General features: G+C 34.0%; 1 protein-coding gene across 1 annotated transcript in view; it reads left to right on the top strand.

Annotated features, from left to right (window-relative positions):
* LOC108968910 (photoreceptor-specific nuclear receptor) overlaps positions 1-23,418 on the top strand; it is a 100,424-nt gene that overhangs the window by 34,009 nt on the left and 42,997 nt on the right. The window contains exon 4 of the mRNA XM_018933254.1: positions 10,770-11,031. Coding sequence (XP_018788799.1) covers positions 10,770-11,031 — 262 coding nt within the window. The remainder of the gene's footprint in view (positions 1-10,769; positions 11,032-23,418) is intronic.

Below are 23,418 nucleotides of genomic sequence, written 5' to 3'. Positions count from 1 at the left end.
AGTTTTGAATTTAGATGTAAATTTAAATGTACTCGTATTTTGATTGTTGCGCGGATTTGTTTGTATGAATATTGGGAAGTGGTCGCTGCCAAACAAAGAATTTAGCACTTGCCATGCGCATTGGGGCGCTATATTAGTAGAGCAAAACGTGACATCTATATTGGAGAAGGTGTTGTGGGTAGAAAAATGTGTGGCGGATCCATCGTTAAGACAGATAATATTGGATGCAAGTAGCGCATCTTCAACTTTTTCGCCTCTTGAGTTTTTGTGCGTAGATCCCCATATTGTACTCCAGGCGTTTATATCTCCTCCTAAAATAAGTGGTTTATCTAATTGATTTATCAATTGCAGAATATCAGAAGAAGCAAAGTCTTGTGTGGGTGGAATGTAGATGCAAGCTGCTGCTAGTTTTGTTGGTGCATTTATTTCAATGGCAACTACTGAGAGATTTGTGGGGTATGCTTCTTCTTATTAAAATAGCAGCGCCTTGTTTTTTTGTTGTTACGTGCGGGAGATTGTTAAAATAGCCTACGTAGGATTTTGGCGTGTGAGCAGGTTGATTATGTGGAATATGAGTTTCATTAAGGAAGATCATGGATGGAGTGTAAGAATTGATAAGAGTTTCTAGTTCGTGATAATTGTTGGCATAACCGTTCATATTCCATTGTATGATCGACAGCATACCGAAACAAGTAAAGACAAAAAACAGAAAGGGCAGAAATATAAATAGCTAGTGAGAGGGGAGAGAAAATTGAGTGTTAGCAACTATGAGTAAACTATGCTTTGCATAGCGCGTCTAGTCGCGAGAAGAAGAATGTTTAAGACTTGAGCTATTAGCGAATTGCGCAATGTCATTTAGCGCTTGCTAAGGTGGATTGCATTGCTTCGCTGAGCTGAGAATTTAGAAAGGTGGGAAGATTGGTATTAGTACTTTGGGSGGATGGGGATAAAGCGGTAAGGCTTATTGCATTTGATTTTAATGAAGAGGTGGATGGTGTATAGATTGGTGGAGATATAGGACTGATGTTTGCATTATTGTTTGTTGTTGTAGTTTTTTCAGTGGGTATATTGATATTGTTGGTGGCTATGGGAGCAGGTCGGTTAGTAACTTCAGAGAATGATTGAAGAGGATTGGGGGAGGGAGCTTGCGCTCTATAATTCTTTGCTGCTTCGAGCATACTACACTTTTTTTCGGTTTATATTTTTAATATTTCTTTCGCTTGTTGGAATTTTGGGCAACTAATTGAGGACGCGGGATGCTCACCACAACAGTTTGCGCACATTAATCTTGAGCATTGCAATTGACGCATGATGGAAGATTTTTGCAATGCTTTAGTGCATGGACAAGATTTTGGCAAGATTTGCAACGCATTGGGTTGGGGAAATATGGGCGAACAGAAATTTTCCTCCATGCAACATCTATTTTTTCGGGAAGTTTGTAGCTCTCAAAGGTTAAAACTAACGCACCTGTTGATGTTAGAACTCCTTAAGTTTTTCTCTGAAATCTGTAAATGGATGTTACACCATATGCTTCTAAGCCTTCCACAATTTCGTTGTGTGGGACGTGATTGAGGAACGGAGCGAAAATTGTGCCTTTGACACTATTAAGTTGCTCATGGTATTTTGCTTCGATTTGGCAGATGCCTGAGAGGTTTTTGATGTTGATGAACTTTTCGGCAATTTTTTTATTTTTTGCAAGTAGCAAGAGATTTCCATCTCTCATCTCTGTGATTTTCACATCTTTACTTATGGCGTTAAGGGCTTTATGTACCAAAAAACATGGAAAACGTGATAGGAGCTTGTTGTGGTCGCAGGATTTTAATACAATGAACTTAGGATCGTCGTTCTTTGTAATGTTTACAAGAGGGAGAACAGGAAACTCTTCAACAGATTTGTTGGCTTTTTTCCTTTTTGACTGTGGACTAGAGGAAAGCAGGTTAGTAGCCCGGGGGACATGTTGCACTTTTTGGTTATTAGTCACTTGTCACTTGGTAGAGTATACCTTTGTTCGCACAAACAAAAGAAACACGTGGGATAGAGCGCAAAAGAAGAATAATTAAAAATAACTGCATTGAAGCGGGTGAGAAAGTCAGACGAGATCCGCGAAAGAGAGCAAACGTATGCACACGGCGGCGTTTAGTCGATGACTGGTCGAAAAAATTATCAACTCGTATTCAACAATAAAACGCACATCGACAAATAATAAAGGGCGCATTGAGAGAGATTGAGTCATCTGAGTTGTCATGATTAACTTGGGGTTGCAACCTGTCATATTTATTTTGAAAGTGGGGGAAATTTCCGAAGTTATCTGGTAAGGAATCAAGGGCCCCATGAGCTTGAGAGTCCCGGGGCACTGCCCCGCTTAGTCTTTAGGTAGGTACGCCACTTTTGCAACGTATAACGGTAAGTCTCTAGTATACACAATACACAAAAGTAGTCTTAAAATACTTCCTTGCGGTACGCCTGCAGCAATTTCTTTCAGTTTGGAGTGTTCATTCATACCGCCTGTCTCCAAATATTTTTCTATTCTTGATTTTATTCTATGAATTTGTTCCATTGTTAAATGCTTGTTTCTGACACCGAACTGGTGCGATGAAATTAATTGCTTTTTATCGATGATAGGTGTCAGACGAATTGAAGAATATGGAAGATAGGTAAGCTATAGTAAATTTTTGTAGGGTAACTGTTTAATACTTCTACCGCTATTAGATCAAATTCTAGAGCTTTTTTAACTATAATCCTTTTTTGTAATTTTTAAGCTCACGAATGGAGATCGTTGGGATTTATATATGATCTGATGAGAGAAGATTTTGTGTACTGACTTACGCTTCATATGATTTATTTTTCGTTTTAATTCGGCTACTGCTCGATTGAGGTCGGTTTTTTCAAGTGTTGAGCGTGTTTGTTTCCATTTTCGTCGAAATTTTCTTTTTCTAATTAGAAAGGGTTTGACATCTTTCAACCTACATTTTTCCGTTTCATTGCCGTAGTATTATGCCAAGCAGACGTTGAATTTCTTTTGTAAATTTTTCGACTTTTTGCTCTAGTTGCTAGATGTTGAAATTCTTTAGTAACTTCTCTGGTTGCTCGATTGTTGTAATTTGTGGACATTTTATTTTAATCTGAAGTACTTGTTTGAACTAAGTCCAATCCGTATTTTTGTTGTACAGCTTCAAATTGATTTATTTTTATTGAATGTTTTACTTAATGTTAATGGGAAGTCGCCACCCATAATAAATTCGAGCTTGTGCATTTTGAAATTTTTTTTATAATCATCAAGAAAAATTTTGTACCTCGACGGGCAGCATATTGCAAAAAGATTAATTGTTTTTGTGTACTAGTTGTTATTTGAATAATATGTGCACTAATTTTTCTGCCCACACAATAGTTAATATTGTTTAAAATAAAGATTTCTTTCGTTTGGGCTGTTATGTCAAGAATATAATTTATTAATAACTTTAACACACAAAATTATATAAAATATATTTTCTCAGCAAATTGAGCTCTCGACGGTTGTTCCATAATTGTGTTTTCATTGCATCGAAAAGATCACAAATAAAACGCGTCTGATCTGGCCAAAATGCAAACAAGACAAAGAAAAACGGTCTCATCTTAATTCTACAGATTTTTTTTTGGTTTCTTCCGTAAATATTCACTGGTGTTTATATTTAGCAACCACGAAGAGTATTAGAAATATTAAGACCATTGATACCCGGTCGCTAGAATTCGTCGGAAAAGTTGGCCATTATCTTAAGGACTAAATTTTGCACACGGCCTTTTCTCCCACAAGAAGCTGCTCATTTGTTGAAATCGCCCAAGAGAGCTCTACCAAAACTCCTGAAAAATTGTTCACATTGGACCACTACAGATCATATGTATATGGTACGTAGTTGCCAAACTGAGCTATAAAAATATAATTTTACAACTAAAGAAGTGCTATGTTTGGGTGAAACCGAAAATTTCATACTCTTGCAAGTTGCAAGGATTAAAGCAAGGGAAATACTTTCAGGTATATATATTTCGTGTTAGTTATTCTATGATGTAGATGATGTAGATGTAGATGTAGATGTATGATGTAGAGCGTTATTAGAAGAACACGCCCTATCAATTTTGTGAAGGTTACTCGCATGTTCACTGCGATGTTCGAAAATATTTGTGTTTGTTAAATGAGGGCTAAGGGAAGTATTGACCCGATTTAACCCATTTTTCACAAACAGACATACTGAAAAGGATTCTCTTCAAATTTCAATTATATATGACACATATGGGCCGATATTTTCGAAAAAAAGTTAACTGTGATCAATGGGTCCTCGGGGCTTCAACAGTTTTGGTTCGGTTTGTTCAATTTTTAGTCATAAAGTCGCATATCTTAAATGCACTACTCATGGTTATCATCCGATTTAATTTGGGTTTTGTAGCTTTAGTGGTTTTAGGAGATACGTACATTAACCTTATTATAAGGCTGGAGCAAGCTCATTTTTCAAAAAATTTTGCGCACAGGTGTCCCTTGTCACTGCGATCCCCTGTACCAAATTAAAGTTTTATATATTAATTTAGTGCTCAAGTTATGGTACTTTATATGTTTTCGGTTATTGGCGTTTTGTGTGCGTAACAGTGGTCCGATAAACGTTAGGCAACATGTTGTAAGAACATAAAAACTAAAATTTTGAATAGTTATTAATAAACCGACAGTAATATTGAACGAAAAGTGTTTACATTTTTTAGTTTGAAGAGCTTAAAAGCACTTTTTTTAGGCTTTTAAACGAAATTTATTATTTATCCACAGGAGGCGTTTTCACGTTCTTTAAGAATGTATTTGAGTAAATTTGGCATTCCAATGATAGCATGGACATTTACACTTTTAGCTGCATATATTTAGCGGTGTTAATTTTGTAGAATAAATAGATCATGATTTCAGCTGCTTAGTTTTAGGGTTATTCTTATGCTATTATGTAAAATATTCAGAATAGCCTTCAACGCGCGTAAAACCAATAGATTTATTTTTATGAATAGCTTCGCGAAAACGACGCGTAAAACTAAAATAGTATTCCTTGGTAACAGTTTGGCCGATCTGAAGGAATTCCGAGTGCACCACACCTCGATACATAATTGAAGAAATGTTAAGATGGCCTTGATTTTTACCTATTTTGACGTGATTTTTTCGGCTTCGCTCACCTTTATTGTTCCGGGTCTAATTGATTGTTCCGGGTCGTAAGCTTAGATTTAAGACTTATTGCCAGTAATAATACGTTACGCGATGCGGTTCTTCGAAAAAGTTAAATTGAAAAAAATTCTTTTATCACAAATGATTTTTCAAAATAGTTTACACTGATCCTTCCGATAATTCAACGATGCCAGTCGTTTTTACTTTATTGACGTGTTGATCATCAGTAGATGTTTATGGCCGTCCTGAACTTAGTTTGTCATTAACACGTTCTCGACCATCTTTAAATAATTTGTACCAATCAAAAACAAACAAACAAATCGCGACAAACAAATATCGCCTTTTGCAATGCAAAAGAAATTTGATTTCGCACACAAAATTTAATTGAACTTCTTCTTAAATAATTTCATTCATCGTAAAAATCGTTGAATGCTTCTTCCTCTTTACTGGCACAGGTACCGCTTACGCGGTTATAGCCGAGTTAACAAGAGCGCGCCAGTTTTCGTACAGTGGCGCCAATTGGAGATAGCAAGCGAAGCCAGGTCCTTCTCCACCTGGTCTTTCCAACGGAGTGGAAGTCTTCTTCTTCCTCTGCTCCCCCCTGCTTAAACGCTAATGATTATTTCGTTGTGACATTTGGCACAGATGTCACGCACAGTCGTACCAACTTAGAAAAAACATATTTCGGCGTATGGGTTTTCATACGAAATTTAAACTAAAAAATTACTATTTTCTGCTCAATGGCATAATTTCATTATAGGTTATAGAGCTATAGATATCGCAAACGCTTACGACTTTAAAGTTCACAAATTCCTAAAGCTCGAACATTTCAACAATCTATTTCGCTACATTTAACACACTTTAAGCACTTGATTCACTTCAAATTAATTTAATTAAACTATAAAAATTTAAACAAATTCACAGTTTGCATATAATAAACAAATAAATATTATAAGGTAATATTACGTAGTAAAATACTTAGGTTAGCTAGGGTATTGGCTCGATCAAGATTATTGTTTTAAAGAAGTACTAAGCGAAAGTCAACCCGGGTATTGCCTCGACCAGGCGGACGAAGGCCGCCAACGCTGAAAGGATTAAATTAAACTTAAAAATGTATGAAAAGAATTTTTGTATAGTTAATAAAGAAAAAGAATCACGTGAAAATACAAACAATGAAAACGCTGTCGTAAAGCAATCATTCATATTTGGTGTCTAAGATGTGGCAACGCTCGTTTTCCTCATAATTGTAAACAATCTAACCTTTTCAACGATGAGTGTGCTAAGTGGTTTTTAAATTAATAAATTTAGCTGAAGACTAACAAAATAAAAGTGAAATGTGAACTTATTTTAATGTTTAGACCGTATTTTTAAATATACAAAGTGAAAGATGTGAAAAAGTTTAGTGAAACATTGAGAAATACTATGTGTTCAGAATACAAATTTTTGAATTTTTAATCGGAGTATTTTAAAGAATATTAGCTTTAGCAACATTATTTTTGCATATTCTTCCCCTGTAGAAGCTCCCCTGTCGCATACCCATTTATACCGAAATTCATGTATTTACCCGACCGTCAAAGTAATTGGAATCGTGCGACGCAAAAAATAAAAGTTATAAAGCCTTATTATTTTTTACTATGATAAAGTCCGTCCGTCGGGCTGCCGGTTCAAGCTGTACCTTGAGTAAAATTTGATATATCTTAATGAAATATGGTATGTATATTCCTCGGCAAAGTGGATGACGAGTTTGTAGATGGGTATAATCGACCACTGTCATGCCCCAAAAATCCATTGAACGAAAGTTAGTAGCTTAGCTTAGTTAAGATATAGAACTGTAATTTGTCACAAGGGATCGCAGTAGCAAGGGGCACCGGTAAGATAAATTTTTTGAAACAGTGGGCATCTATGTAAATCGCATGATAAATCCGCCCACTCTTTAAAAACTACTAAAAGTGCGATTAGTCAATAACCAAATACGACAGAGACATAAAATTTTACCCCGGGGTTTGAAAGAGCTGGGTAAAAATTTGTGTCGTGGCACCACCCTCCTTTAAGTGGAATCATAAATCTCCGGATTTGCCCCACCAATTTTAACAAAGTTCGGTATGTAACATTCTACTCACATTCGTATGTTACACTATGCAAATGGGGCTTCAAAAACTCTTATTTCATATATAACACATTCTTAAATTTCATTTGAAGAAACAATTAATATAATGAAATAAAACTTTGAACGAACAGTGCCTTTGAAGTAGTTCACCTTGTGACCAAAAATTGCCCAAATCGAAGCAAAACTGGGTAAGCCCCTAAGTATAAAATATGAGGGCCCATCGCCTATGGCTGAGATTTGACCGAAAATATGGGTCAATGGGTCAATGTGTGTGATAATACTTTCCTGATAATAGTATGTCTATGTGTCAAAAGTATAGTAAATCGGGACAATACATTTCTTCCTATTATAAAGATTTTCGAACTTTCGTTTGACTTTATAACGCATATATCGGCCAATATGTGAGTTGTCTTAATAAAATACAAAAAACGTTTTAAAATGAATATATTCTGATGAAAACTTACCCGAGACTGGCTTTAATTCTTGAAAGTTGCAAGAGTATTACGGTTATACCTGACCTTAGCGCTTCCTTACTAGTCTGTTATACATTTTTGCAGTGCTATTCAACTGTTCATTATTTTCTCAGTGCTATTCAGTTTCAGTACTACTGAAAAAAAGTTATAAGCATACAAATACAGGTGAAGCTAATAACAGCATTATAAAACCAGCCAAATGTATTTTGATGTCTGGGTCCTTGAAAATGTATGGTTCCATTTCGAAAAGTTTTGGGCAGCACATTAGATACCTTARGGGCTATACTTTTGAAAGGTAAAAGTAAAAGTAAAATAATCAGATCTAATTTAAAGTGGTGTTATATGCAAAGTACACGTGGTTCTTGTCCGATTTCACAGTGTATGATAGAAATGGCTGGCTAACCCCATATAAAAATTTGGTTGAAATTGATCAGATAGTTCCTCATATGGAGGATTTCATTTAAGGATGGGAGGCGCCACAACTATCCTATAAAGCTCTTTCCCAACGTCCTGATTGTGAATTTTAATGCTAGTTGCGCATTTATTCAGTTAGTTATCGCACAGCATACGAAGAAGTGCCAAAAAATTCTCCTCAGCAAATTTGGTTGAGTGACCTTTAACGGTTTGGGAGATACCATTTTGAGAGCGGGGCTACGCGTTTTAAAAAAAAAAAAATGAGCCAAAAGGTGTCCCTTAATATAAAAAACTAAAAGATATTATTTAAAGCACATGGAACTAAAAAATTAAAAAGTAAATATAGCATGAACAAGATAAATCACTAACTTTGGTTGCACCGAAGCTACAATAAACTCCGCAAATATATAAGGTTTTATACAAGAAATTGGTTTTGAAAGATAATTTTATATGGAAGCTTATAAGTGCTATAGTTGTCTGATCTGAACATATTTTTCTGAGGTTAAAACATTGCTTTAGAAGGACACGATGTTTTTTGTTCCGCTTGCTAGGTAACCATATGCTGTAGTGGTCCAATATCGGCGGTTCCATCAAATTATCAGTTTTTTAGAGAGAAAATAACGTGTACAAAATTTCGAATTAATATCTCAATAACTGAGGGACTAATTCGCATATATACATACAAACAGAAAGATTTGGCTAGTCAACTCACACATTTTATAGTCTATGATGTTTCCTTCAGGGTGTTTTAAACATCGTGGAATACTTAACATAAGCTGTTCAGGATCTATATAAAACTTCAAAACAAAAAAAAAAAAAAACGTTTTAAAGCACTTCAAACTAAAAAGTAAAATCATAAATCATAATTGTTGTTTGTACCTCATCTCCCTTGACTTTTAAACAAATTCTTATGCTATCGATAGCATAGCTTAAACCCACAAAAATCAATTTAAATTAAAATAAAATTTTGAATATAACGTGTTTAAGTGTAAAACGCTGCACTGACGTGGCATGATATGCAGAACTTCGAGGGTCTATCTCTTAGAATTTTGCTTCGATCGATTTGAAATTTTAGAAGAATATTTGTAACAAGTTTTACTATTTGCTAAGATGATTAGATTTTTTGCAATTTTAACCTTAAAAATCGCTGGCTCGAAACCGGTTTTAGATCCATAGTCCCTTAGGCAAAGCTATTCAGAATGGCTCATACAACATTTTCCACAATCGCGATTTTAAAGTAAAAATCCACCCGCTCTAATATACATTTATAAGTAAATTAACTAAACCCTTATCTCATAAAAATTATGAAATAGTACATGTTGATAGCCGAAGTATCCGCACAGTGGGCTCAGTACATACATACAAATTAGTACATACGCAAAATTAAAACGTTGACGTTAGGGATAGCAGATGTTATATATTCATGTACAAAGACACATTTATAAGGATTATTTTTGAGTAAAGTGAGAAAAGCACCCACAGAATATTTAAAACATTTAATTTAATAAATAATATAAATATATAAACAATACTTCGATGAAATTTATTTTGTAATACTTCTAAACGCAAGCAAGTTAGTACAAAGTTTACGTTTACTTTAGTCAAATTACGAAATTTAGTTCAAAAATTAAAATAAGTTTGAAAAAATGCATATTCCATTCTCCAAATTTCGGTATAATTGGTAACTATTCAATAATTGATTGATATTGCTATCGTGATAAACTTCTACGATTAATTTCATCCGATACTGGTGGAGTTAATGTGAATCAAATGGTTAAAAATAATACAATAATAACAAGTTATACATCTAGAAAAATTTATGTAAATCCAATATAATTCATATAACTATTCCCAGTTATTCTTTATGTGCATTGTATCAGTGTGTGACTATAGGTTGTATGTATTCTGAACGTAAGTGTGTGTTAATGTACACTTACTTTCTTCTAATGCCATATAGTTATCCACTTAAGTGCCCTACATTCATACAAACATACCTCTCTATGAATGTTTTGATATGAGATGTTTGCATTAATGTTGGGTTTTAAAAACTTTAACACTTTTATTTGGCTATAGAATGCTAGTCGTATAACGACATCATCTTTATAATATTAACAGCACAAAATTCAAGCATATGACGTTAATCCCACCGACTGTGGCTAACACTTGCTGGTTGTATGGTTGAATATATTTGATACAATTACCAGTCGTCTGTAACAAATGAGACCGCCGTTGCTTCAGAACTGCTCCTTTCAGGGGTTAAGTGCATCAAAAAATCACTACAATTAAATTAGGGTGTGATGGCGAAACAATTGTCCCCAGAGAAAAATTTGTGCACAGATTGACGCGAAGCTTTAATGGCACCCTAATTGAATGTGTAAATAAATTTGTAGATTACTCATGGGGTCGACAGCTACACTTCACTCATGGACAAGCAAAATGAGACAAAATAGTGGATGTAAATATTCAAAGGCATGCTGCACGCAAAGTCAACAAAGAATACATCAGTTGTGGGCCGGATTAGAGAAGAGTCTGATATGCATTTGAACATTTGCAATTCAATGAAAATAAATTTAATTGAAACCAACTTAGCAAGTGTATTTATTTATTGCAGAAATACTTAACTCGCACACAAACCGAGTTTGCTATTCACCACAGAATCGATTGGTCCCTTGGAGTCAGCATTCAGTAGTGAATTCGGCGCCAAATGTTGAGTCAACCGGATCTATAGCTGCTGCGCGTTCAAAAAGTCAAAACTTAGGTTTAATTTGTGTAGTTTGTGGAGATACCAGCTCTGGGAAACACTATGGAATTTTAGCTTGCAATGGCTGCTCGGGATTTTTCAAACGAAGTGTTCGGCGAAAACTCATTTACAGGTTAGTTTGATACAGTGCTATGGATTCATTGTTTTTGTATGTATATTGTGCTAAACATTTTTCCAGCTATTTTTTATTCTGGCATTGAAATATTCATCAGGTCAAGATAATTTTTCGTAATTTTTATATACAAACATAATTGCATTTTTATAAATCATTAAAGCAAGCATTTCGAAATAATTATCGGAAAAATTCTTTAAGTGCTGGCAAAAATTAATATTAAAAAATCTGCGAAAGAATTAAGCATTGTTCGATAAAATCGTGAATAAGTTAAAATCAAATTTTGTTTCTTCTTGACTTTACATTACGACTGTATGTGTTTTGCCAATGCCTAATACTATTAAGGGGTTGTTAGGTGGGTTTGAAAATTTTCAAAAATCTATTCTTTTTTTGTTTGCTTTATTAAATTCTACAATACCTCTAGAATATAGTCCCAAATTTTAAAGTTGATTTGAGTAATAATTTCGTAGATACAGCCTTGAGAACTTGTGCACTCAAGGCTAGCTGCGCTAAGTGCCCTGTCTTTAAATGCGTTTTTCTCGAAACTGTGTTTTTGAAGTCGGTGGACACGATTTCTTATCGATTTCTTGTTATCGACCGATTTAGTTCGTATTGTGTACACGTTTTGAAATAATATTATCTAGTTATTGAACGAAGGATTTTGTCTTGTTTCATTACTACTTACTTTTCTGACCAAAAAATGCCGAAAATTTGACCAAAAATGTAATTTTTTGTTCAAAGTCCGATAAAAGAAGGACAATTTTAATATTTTTTTATTTCCTACGTTCAAAAACGAGATTTAGATATGTACYAACAGAATATGCTTAGTTTTTTAATTTTATATGAACCAATAATAAGTTATGCTGTCCATGGCGAGAGCACTTTTTTGTTCGAATATATACCTTTGATATAACATATCATATTTTTCAAATATATGATTGCTTGTAGTAAAAAAAATCGTAAAAATACTTTTTTTGTACCTCTGAAACCCACCTAACCCCTAAACCTACCACAACTAATAAAACGTTCGGTGGCCTTCATTAAGGTACCTCACATATTTTTAAGGTTTCGACCAATTTTATCTATTTTAAGAACAAAGATACACTGTAATAATAAAAGCAAACTATCTCATTTTCATTGAGTTATTGAGACCCTCACATATTGGTCGATATATGCGGTATAAAGTCATCCGGAAGTTCGAAATATTTGTATAAGGTATATGTTAGCTATTACATTTTTTATTGGATTTGGACAATTTTTGATTATAAGGTGGCATATTTCAAATGCACTATTCGCGTAAAATTTTATCTCGCTATATTTATTGCTTTTTTTATACGCTAGAGAGTGGAAGAATCAAATGGAATTTAAAATTTTGTCATGTGTTATATTTGCACTGTAAGATAGGAATATTAGAATAACGATTCATCGGAAGGGTCCCGAGATCTGTTATTTCCCAAAAAGGACAGCGCGCGTCCAATTTTTACCCCAGCTCCGATTTCATTGATTTTTACAACATCGGTAGACATGCTTAAGACATTTTTCCGAACGAATTAGTTATTGAGGCTTAAGTGGTTAAGGATATATGTATATTAAGCCAATTAGAGGCTGAGCCACGCCCTTTTTTTAATTTTAGCTCACAGGTGTCCGTTGCTACCGCAATGCCAAATTAGAGTTCAATATCTTAATTTAGTGCTTAGTTATTACACTTCATAAGTTTTCGGTTAACAACGTTTTATGGGCGTGGCAGCGGTCCAATAACGTCTATCTACGAACACCTGCGTTTTTTTTATTACGATATCTCAATTTTTACTCAAGTCACAGCTTACACAGACAGATGGACGGTCCGACGGACAGACGGACTTCAGAATTTCAACTCGTCTGTCATTCTGATCACTTATATAGTTATATATTAGGTTGTCAAAAATGCCTTGCGGTATTTTCGCTAGTTGGCGCTGAGAGCGCGTATTTCTAGTATTATTCGTCGCATTGGGTCATGTTTTACCTTTTTGGAAAGCTCATTTCACGCGCTAACACGTGTTTGATTGATTGTCGTTTCTTTTAAGTCGGTCGTGAGGTATAGCGTTGCAAACATGGAGCAAAACAAAGAGAAAATACGGCATATTTTACAGTACTACTACGATAAAGGTAAAAATGCATCTCAAGCCGCCAATAAAATTTGTGCAGTTTATAGACCCGATACAGTTTCCATTTCCACCGCACACCGATGGTTTCAACGTTTTCGTTCTGGTGTAGAGGTGGTCGAAGATGCGCCACGCTCCGGAAGGCCTGTCGTCGCTGAACTGGTCGAAAGAGACCGGCATAGCAGCAGCCGTAGCATCGGTCAAGAGCTGGGCATGAGTCATCAAACCGTTATAAAATAAAAAAAAAGAAATAAAAAATACCGCAAGACTTTTTTGACAACCTATTATATCGCTATATCTATGTATCTCGATTAGGTTTAGGTGATGCAAACAACTATACTCTGTATCAGAATATTGCAAGATTATAAGAAAAACTTCCTTTTTTTAATAATATCCGCATTAGGTACTTGGTTATTCTGCATATACTCTCAAATGATTGATAAACCAATCTTAATAAAAAGGGATGAAAAACTGGCTTCACGTATTCACTATGCCCCATGTGCACATTATAGATGTATATATATATGTATAAGATACTTATATATGTATATTTACTCTACAAATTCCGATAATCCATGACTTATATACATTGCACTTCCCTTCATCCCTTTTAAATGGCTCGAATACTGTATTCACACACTCAATGTTATGCGGTCACATTTGGTTTAGTGTATACATCTTAAGCTCCATATCAATCCCTGGGGATGGGATAAAGTAAGCTGACATTTGCGATGACTACAAAGATATTATTGAATAAAAAAATCAATTCTAGTATTACAGAATTATGGTTTAACTTTGTTTTTGAAAATATTTACTAAATATGTACGATGAAAAAGATATGTACCTATTGGTGCTGCACCGATGWATGTATGTATGTATAATTAAGAAATGCAGGTATAATTAGGACTGCTGATACATGCATTTAGAAAAGCCTCCGAAGTCAGGGTGATATCGTTTTCGGATTCTAATTGAATTAGATTGACAATTATAATGAAAATAACAAGCATAGATATTTGAAAAAGAAATAAGGAAAAAGCAGTTGGTACCTAGGCCGTATAGGCTATTATGAAACAACCCGGACTAACTTCTCTGTGTTCTTAATAACATTCATCAACACAAAAAGTTTTGTTTGTGCAACGGCAGAGACATCGTAAATTATTCTATAACATGTTTGTCGATTAAATACCTGTATCTACAAGGAGCCAGAGGCATATAAATTCTCTCTTAATTTGTAGAATGGTGCCTGTTCTGGTTGGTTTATGTGCTTCACAGTCCCCAGGAATATCACTATGTCCTGGGACCCATTGCACCAAGAGATCAAGGCGCAAGGAAATTACTAAAAATCTTGGAATGCGCCTTATTACAAGCTTGACAAAACCTCATACAAATAAATTTGGGACAGTTTTAAGAGATACATGGTAAATAAGATTTTTACTTAGTAATATTATTATGTAATTCAAGGTTATACAATGTCTTCATCCAGTAAGAATTCAGTAGACATTTTATTTAGCTTCAAGTGAGTTTACTCTGAAAACTCTGTGTAATGCCAAAACAGATCTTAATAAAAAAGCTTTTCAGCAATATTTTGTATTTTCTAGCGATGAGAGTTATAAAAGTTTGCTGCCAAAAATGTGCTGTAATAGTTGATCGAAACATTAAGAATTGGGCTTGAAGGAAGTCACAAGTCTATGCCTTTTTAATGGCAATGTTTTGGAGTGAACCTCAGGTTTATGAATAATATTATTATTTCCCCATGACATCAACATGTGAATTCTAGAAAAAATAAACATAAAATTATATATCTGAAAAATAAAAATTCGTCTGGTCTAGTTTTATGCTTTCAAAATCTAGTGCACAGTTCCTCGGATCACTTAACAGGGCTTCTTAAAAAGTTGAGTTTTTCAATTCATATTCTGATGAAAAGAAACTTTTCATTGATACCTCAAAGATAAGTTTAAAAATCTTTTCAGTGCATAATGGCAGTAAATACATAGTTGTTTCCTTTGCCTATGCAAAATACAAATATTTCTTGAAAAATGTCTTATTGCCAATGGAATATTTGTGCTGATTTAAAAGCGTTTGCTATACTTGTTGGATTGCGTGGCTGATTCACCTTTGGTGTTTTATATGCTAGTGAAACAGTAACGCAAGAAAAAAACATTGTAAAGTGAAATTTTGTCACTAAGAAAAGGTTTGACACCGAAGATATGCGATCTTATGATGTGTGAAGCTCTTAATTCAAGTTGAACATAGCAGAAAAAAGAAATTTTGAAGTTTTTGAAAACGTATGTCATAATTTTCGGGGTAACATAAAAGCTGATAACTACCGACAAATCATTCGAACTCTTCTTTCTGCTTACGAATAATTGCACTTCAAATTTGCATAATTTTTTGTTGGATTTTAGTTATGTAATTAATACTTTGGGAATTTACCAAACTTTTGAAGCATTACCTTATTTCTCTTACTCCTCAACACCAGCACCATCGTATATATCTTCACTAATATAGAARTTTTTTCAAATGCTGATGCATGAATTATTTTTTCAACAAAAGTTGTTTGTGCAGTTAATCGGGAAAAATTAAAGGTATAGTTTTTTCAATAACATATATGTACATATTTTTAATCAAATATCCGGAGAAACCAGTTTTTTTGGCTACTATTAAAAAAGCATTTGATATTTTTACTATCCAATTTTTATTATTTGTTTATTTATATTTGAAGAGTACACAAAATTAATTTAAAACAAGTAAGGAAGAGCTAAGTTCGGGTGCAACCGAACATTTTACACTCTTTCAACTTCCAAGAATCAAAGGCAGAGAAATACTTTAAGGTGCAAAACCAATCAGATAGAGAGAGTAAAGTCAGCCGGATGTTCGTAAATCGTGCAATTAGTTATACAAGGTATGCTCCAAAGTAAACAGAACTTACAAAAACAAAAAACTAGAGTGTTCTAGCTGGTTGGCCGGTATGTCCACCAGTTAAGCCTTTTGAATGGTGTCTACGTCTGCATAACGCTTTCCTTTCATGGAAAAATCCATTTTTCCGAAAAGGAAGATGTCGCACGGTGCCATATCAGTTGAATGAGGGGTGTGGTTAATGGTTAAAATGTGATTTTTGTCGGTCACAGTAATGTCCTTCGAATGTTGGATTCTGAGCAGCAAAGTTGAGTCGTCAGTCAAATGTTCAGTCAAAATGCGATAAATCGATGTTTTGGAGATGTTCAATTCCATTTCCATGAATTTCAATGATGATTTCGACTAATTTTTAATGAATTCATGCACAGTTTCGATGAAATTTTCGGTGATCACGGATTTTGATTGGCTCGCATGTTGATCGTCATGTATGGAAGCTCGAAATTCTTTTTATTAGGTATATGGGGGCTAAGGGAAGTATTGGTTTGATTGATATGTATATCAAATATTAACCCACATTTTCGATCAAAAGTCAGCTATAGGTAACGTGGTTTAAATATTTGTTACCTAGGGGCTTGAGCAGCTTTTATTGGATTTAGACAATTTTTGGTCATAAGATGGTACACACTAAAGACATTATTCGTAAAACGTTTTATCCCGTTATATTAATTGCTCCTTGATTTGTGTACTGGAAACTGACCGAATCAAGTGGAATTTAAAATTGTGCTATATTGAAAGTAGGCGTGGTTGTTGTCCGACTTCGTCCATTTTATTAGTTATGGCACTTCATATGTATGTTGTCTTTTAWTGGCGATTTGTGGGAGTGGCAGTGGTTCGATTACGCCCATCTCCGAATTCATAATTTTTTTTACTAACACACAACTCACATACCAAGTTTTATCATCATCTTGATAATTTATATATACATACGTATGTATATAACCCTATAACTATCTCGTTTAGTTTAGGTAAACAAAACTATAACTGTAGCAACTGAAAAATAAAATAATGATCTATTCCTGACTACTCTGAATATCGCTCTCTCAAGAAACTGAAAAGCTGAATTATTTTCTATAAATAGCGGCTACTCAAAGATACCTGTATAGTTAAATTTTTTCATAAATTTTTGACTTTGTCTACTTTTTTTTTTTAATAATATAAATTAAAATTTTTCAGTTTTCTTTCTTCCTGTAATAGAGAGATATTTAAGAAATATTTATGCCATATTTCAAGTAAATCGTCTGTAGTAAGAGAAATTATAGTCTATATTCAATTATAGCCGTTTTTTCAGTTTGCGTATCGAAGTACTGAATACGGAAATAATCTTGCAACATGTTGCTACAGAGTATAATATGCAGTATAATCATGGTGTCCGTGCAAGCGATAACGTAAGTAAAAATATTGATATCTTGATTAAACTTCGTACACGTGCTTCTTGACATTCAAAGAGTGTTGGTATTGCAGGTGCGGGAATCGCATGATTTACAAATAGATTATACTTGTATAATAATCTTTTCATTTAATGAAGGTATTTGTTTGACCTTAGAAGAGAGCGATCAAATTACGTCTATAGACGAAGGAGTTCGTCCATACGCATTGCTCGTTTCAATCATAACTTCTGAGTTCGCAACCGCTTTGGCAGTTTTAATTCTTATTTTTATCCGTAGCTTGGTGAAAACGACTGCAACTTAAGTCTATGAGTTCAATAAGCAATTTTTTGCATGATGATATTCCAGAAATGCATAGGATTTCAGATGTGTCATTTGAAAGCATTCTTAGATCATTATTTATAAGAATGAGATGATAGATTCCTTCAACATAGTAATATCTTATAAATATTCAAAATTTTCTTTCAACAAAAACCTGGATTCAAAGCAATTGAAATATACTGTGCGAAGCTCTGAAAAGCAGTGCACAATTGCCGTCACAGTTATTGAAGATTTTGAAGGTAGAGTTACAATGTAGACAAAGTTCTTCAACAGTTCATTAACTATATTTACTTTTCTAGCAAAAATTTTAGGGCTTGGAAAAAAAATTTTTCTACTCTTTAATTATTTAAGATAAAATCAGAAATTAAATTTAAAAAAATTTTATTTTTATTTTGATAGTGAATGAAATAAAAAATTTTTATACTATTTCTCAGTACGACTGACTTCGAAAACGTACTCCTGCAACATATCGATCGAACTCGCATTTTCTTGGTGACGAATGATCCAACTTCGGTGGTTGGTATTCATGACTTCTTGAAAGACAACTGAGAATCAATGGATTCAATGCCACTCAGAATTTACTGTTATGCGTTGTTCTATTGGTATGGTTGCGATATGTGCAGTTTTTCCAAAAATAATAGTTAACCGTTTGCTTGGAAGTGCTTCGTACGCGAACAGGTGTTGTTGGATTCGGCTCCTTTTGAAACACCCAAACAATCGGTCGCGTTTTACGATTTCTCCACGATAATCACGATTGTCGTGTTTCAAAACACCGCTGTCGTATTTTTTTGTACATTTCACTTGACTAATCGACACGCCTCTGTTTAGAGCGATTGACGAATTGTGTAGAGTCCAATATTGAATGTATTTTGGTGCCATTAATGTTTACAGTTATCTCTATCTCTCGATAGGTCACATGACGATCTGGAAATATTAGTTTGTGCACAGCATCAATAGTTTCCGAAACAACAGCTTCGCTCAATTTATGGTCAAAATAATCGTCCTACTGATCGTAATATTCATTATTGGATAATATTGAACCACATAGACCATGTCCAGTACGCATTGATGAATATACATATATCAGCCGTTGCTAAAAGTGTACACGAAGACCGTTCGCAGCATCTAGGACTGCCGTATGGAATCTTAAATTGAAAGCGTACAAAATAGTTTGTGCCAGAACTAAAGCCGTTCACCTTCCCAAATGACATCGCTTCTTTCTATGGGTTATTAAAAAGTTCCAAGGAGATCCGAAGGTTTAGAACCACATTTTGTTCAGCGATGAAGCCCATTTCTGGTTCATTGGGTATGTAAACAAGCAAAAATGCCTCATTTGGGACAAAGAGCGGCTTGCATTAAAGACCTACCATTTCATCTAGAAAAAAAACGGTTTGGTATGGTTTGTAGGCTATTGGAGTGATCCGTCCATATTTCATCAAAAATTATAAAGGTGAGAATGTAACCATCAATGCGACCGTTATCGCGTCATGATAACCGACTATTTGATGCTTGAAATTGAAGCTCGTGATCTCGTCGAGATTTAGTATCAACAAGACGGCGCCACTTCTCACACAATGCATCAATAAGTGTATTTACTGATAGAAAACTTCGGTGAGCAGATAATTTCAGGTTTGGGGTCGAATGGTCATCAAGATCGAGCGATATCACACCGTTAGACTTTTTCCTGTGGGATATGTGAAGTCTAAAATCGATGTGAACAATCCCGCTTCGATTCAGACTTTAGAGCAAAGCAGCACACATCTCATTAGTCAATTACAAATCGAAATTATCGAACAAGAACAAAAAAATTAAACTCAACGGATGGAGCATTTGGGACGTGGCCAACATTTTAAAAAGATAATATTCAAAGAATAAATGCCACAGAATGTTCTTTCGAATGACAATAAACATTCCCAGTTAAATTTCTAAAATTTCTGCGTTTTTATTTAGAAAAGTAGGGATATTCGAAATGGATCACTCTATAGAAAACTCTCACTGCAAAGTTTACTTTAGCAGCAAGCTGTTTTGTTTTTGCGAGTATATAAAATTATTAAATTAATATGGTTGAAAATGAAAGCAGACTCAAATTTCATGAAAATATATTAAATTCTTGCATCAACTATGATGAAATGTAAACAAATATTCCAGATGTATTACAAAACATTATACTTTGCTTGTATGCATTGCATTTGACCTTTTCGAAGTCAACAGAGAGTTTTGAACAGAAGGTACAAATGCAAAATTTAAGATTAACATAACTTATGAAAGAATTTGTTCTGGAGGAAAAAAGTGCGTATTGATTACACTGGTAGACACATAATTTGTGACATGAAAATTCTTAGCTGTTTCTAATGCAGTTTGATACCCTGAAGTCAAATCTGAAAACAAAATTTTTCTATCACCCACAGATATTCTGTAACCTGCGCTTTAGATTTTACAATACATAAAATTGCATTATATATATTGCAGCATTTCATATTTTCATACGACCAGGCATTTATCCGGTTAAGACCGGTTCTGCCTGCTTGCTTGAAGTAAACAGCGTATTTTACGATCATTTTATTTTACAAAATTTGTAAGTAGACTTACGGTGTCCGAATTGCTTACGTGGTCAATGTTTGGATAGCAAAATGTTTTTGAGTTCACATTCTTTTACGTTTTTGAAATTACTGTGTTTAAGATTTTTAGATCCAATGCGTGGGCAGTGCGTAAATAGTGCCAAAAGCTTTTGTTAAGTGTGCGAATAACTAACTTTTAAATCGCAAAAACGTAATTTTACTCCGCTTGTGCTAAGGCTTGCGAACTGTATTTTGGTGTTAATGTTGGGGACCAAGGCAAAGCATGGGTCCCTCGTATCTGTTGTAAAACTTGTGTAACAGTGTTAACAGCTTTGTTAAAAAGTTCGAAACGTAAAATACCCTTTGCAGTGCCAATGGTTTGTAGAGAACTTAAAGACCATGTTAGATACTGCTATTTTTGATTCCCGAATATTATAGGAATTGGACCGAAATCTAAACATACCGTCAAGTACTGCGATTTAATTTTAAGTAAAGAAATAGCCCTTCTTTCTGGAACGCAACTAGGATATACGAAATATTGTTGCTTCCTTTGCGAATGGGACAACTGTGCGAGAGACTGTCATTATGTACAGAAGCAGTAGCCAGTACGTCAGGCACTCTCTGCAAGGAAAATAAACGTTACCAGTAAACCTCTAGTTGACCCCAAAAAGGTATTACAAAAATTAAGGAGGGCATATTTGTGGGTCCGCAAATAAGAGAACATCTGAGGAAATCCTCAATGAAACTTAAATACGATCCTGGAGTGCCTTTAAAAGCGTTGTTAAAAATTTTGTTTTAAGTGTGAAAGCTAACAATTACAAAGATCTCGTGACTGAACTACTTACTGCCTATAAAAAAATGGGTTGTCCCTTAAAATTCACTTTCTGGACTCCCATCTAGATTTTTTCTCCGAAAATTTAAGGGCCGTAAGTGACGAACAAAGGATCCGGTTCCACCAAGGCATTTGTGGCAATTTTTACATAATAATTACTTTGTTTTGTTCATGTCACAAAAAATCCAGTGGATTTTTGTTTAGCAGTGTTTGTTTTGCAATATTCTTGATTTGAGGAAAGTAATTAAGTTCCTTATAAAGCATTCTTAAATTAATTAAAAATTAAATTAATGTTATTGCTAACCTCCTGAATTTAAAATTAAGCTTAAGGATACTAGATGGGAAGGAGCTAAAACCATTCATTCTAATCCTAAATATTTGGTACAAAAGTTGTACTCAACTATGCATCGATATCTGCAGATCGCTACAACTCTAACGGAATAAGCTGCTCCCAGTGAGAAATCAATACAGATTAAACGGCCTTACTCTTTTCAACATAGTTATGGAGATATTGATGTTTCGGCTAGGAAATTTTAAATATCATGGCTTCGCAGCCCAGAAAATAAGCTACCGATTTATAAGCACTTTTTGTATTTGCGAAACATTTTTTTCACCTGGAAAGTAAATATTATATAATTTAATGAATAACTATATTAAACAATAAAAAAAATATGCATTGACAGCACTATAGTAATCTGTCTCACCCTTTTTCAACATTATGCAAAATTTGGATAGAAAATCCACCCTCAAATTTGTTTTTGGGTAAGCCACTTCTCCTAAGTCATTCAACATATAAAACTAGTTTTAGTGAATTCGGATGGATTTTTTTTAATATACAAATAAATCAAGCACCAATGAATGTACCGGAATTAAATTTTGTACAATTTTTGCCTTTAAGATGTGCCGCTTGATAACAAAAATTCTTAAGGCCGTACTACAAAAATTCAAGCCGATATGTGGAATATTATATTGCGAACTCTTTATCTTTTGACGTGGATACAAGTAATATCAGGATTTACATTTATCAGGATTTTACATTTATCTATCGTGTTACATTAATGATAGTCAAATAGTATCTTTTTTTAGATATATTAACTACCATATTATACTATATACCTACATATAATAATTTTCACAATTCGAACAACCTTTAAGTCGAATGTGTCGGCCAGTGAATGAGTTATGAGATGTGTATGTATGTATATGTAAAATGATTGGAATCCGATTCCCCGTAACGTTTTGCTTCTTAAACTGTTTTCCTGGGTTGCACGTTGTAAGAGTATGAAATGTTTGGTTTTACCCGAACTTGACGCTTCCTTTACTTGTTTGTCTGACTTCATTTTCCCCTTGAGTTCCACAGTTAATAAATGGTAACAATAATAAGTAAACGTTGGCTTACATTAAAATTTTTGATGTTGTGCTGACTACATCGATCGTAATATCATATATTGTGGTTAGTATATTTTAGTGATTTGTCATTTCGATATTTAATATACTTTTCTAAAGTGGAGCAGATGAAATCTATATTAAAATCGCCAGACAAAATAAAAACCTTTGCGAATATATTGGTCGAAAATGCAAAATTTTTGCGGAAAACGTAGCAAATGGAACTAGAGGAAAACCTACAAAATCCATTAGCATTTATTATTTGATTTTTCTTAATATAAATTTTCTGCTATCATCAAATTAATAAATATGGTAGCCGCATAAAAATTTCTCACAGCGAATTTCGAAGCAGTTACTTGACTAACAGTGTTAATATTTATGTAAATCGCATTCCCGATTGAGCTCTTAATTAATCGGCAATAGAAATCTCTGAATTCGAGGAAACTTGCTCTAATTTCATAACACATACATATGTAACTTATATTATACACATGAAGATATTTTTGATATAAATATACATAAATGTGTTTATGAATACATACGTACATATCAAAGTATTCTTACTTACATACTACTGTGAGCAAAACATACTAAGAATTTTTAATTTAAATTTCGTGCGAAATCCCATTCGTCGAAATATCTTTTCTTGGTTGGTATGACTGTCTAAGGCATCTGTGAAAACTGTTACATCAAAATAGTTATTGTTGTTTAGCATACGTTGTCTTTCTGAAGTACATAAAGATCATTCGGCGATTTTTAAATTGAGTGAAATTATTCAACAAAGAAGTTCCATTAGATTTTGTGTACGGAATCACTTTTCTGGTGCCGAAATGTTCAAAACATTGTAA

The sequence above is a fragment of the Bactrocera latifrons genome, unplaced genomic scaffold, assembly GCF_001853355.1.
Source record: "Bactrocera latifrons isolate USDA-ARS-PBARC rearing strain unplaced genomic scaffold, ASM185335v1 scaffold_232, whole genome shotgun sequence".
Lineage (NCBI taxonomy): Eukaryota > Metazoa > Arthropoda > Insecta > Diptera > Tephritidae > Bactrocera > Bactrocera latifrons.
This window is presented reverse-complemented; position numbering and strand designations above follow the sequence as displayed.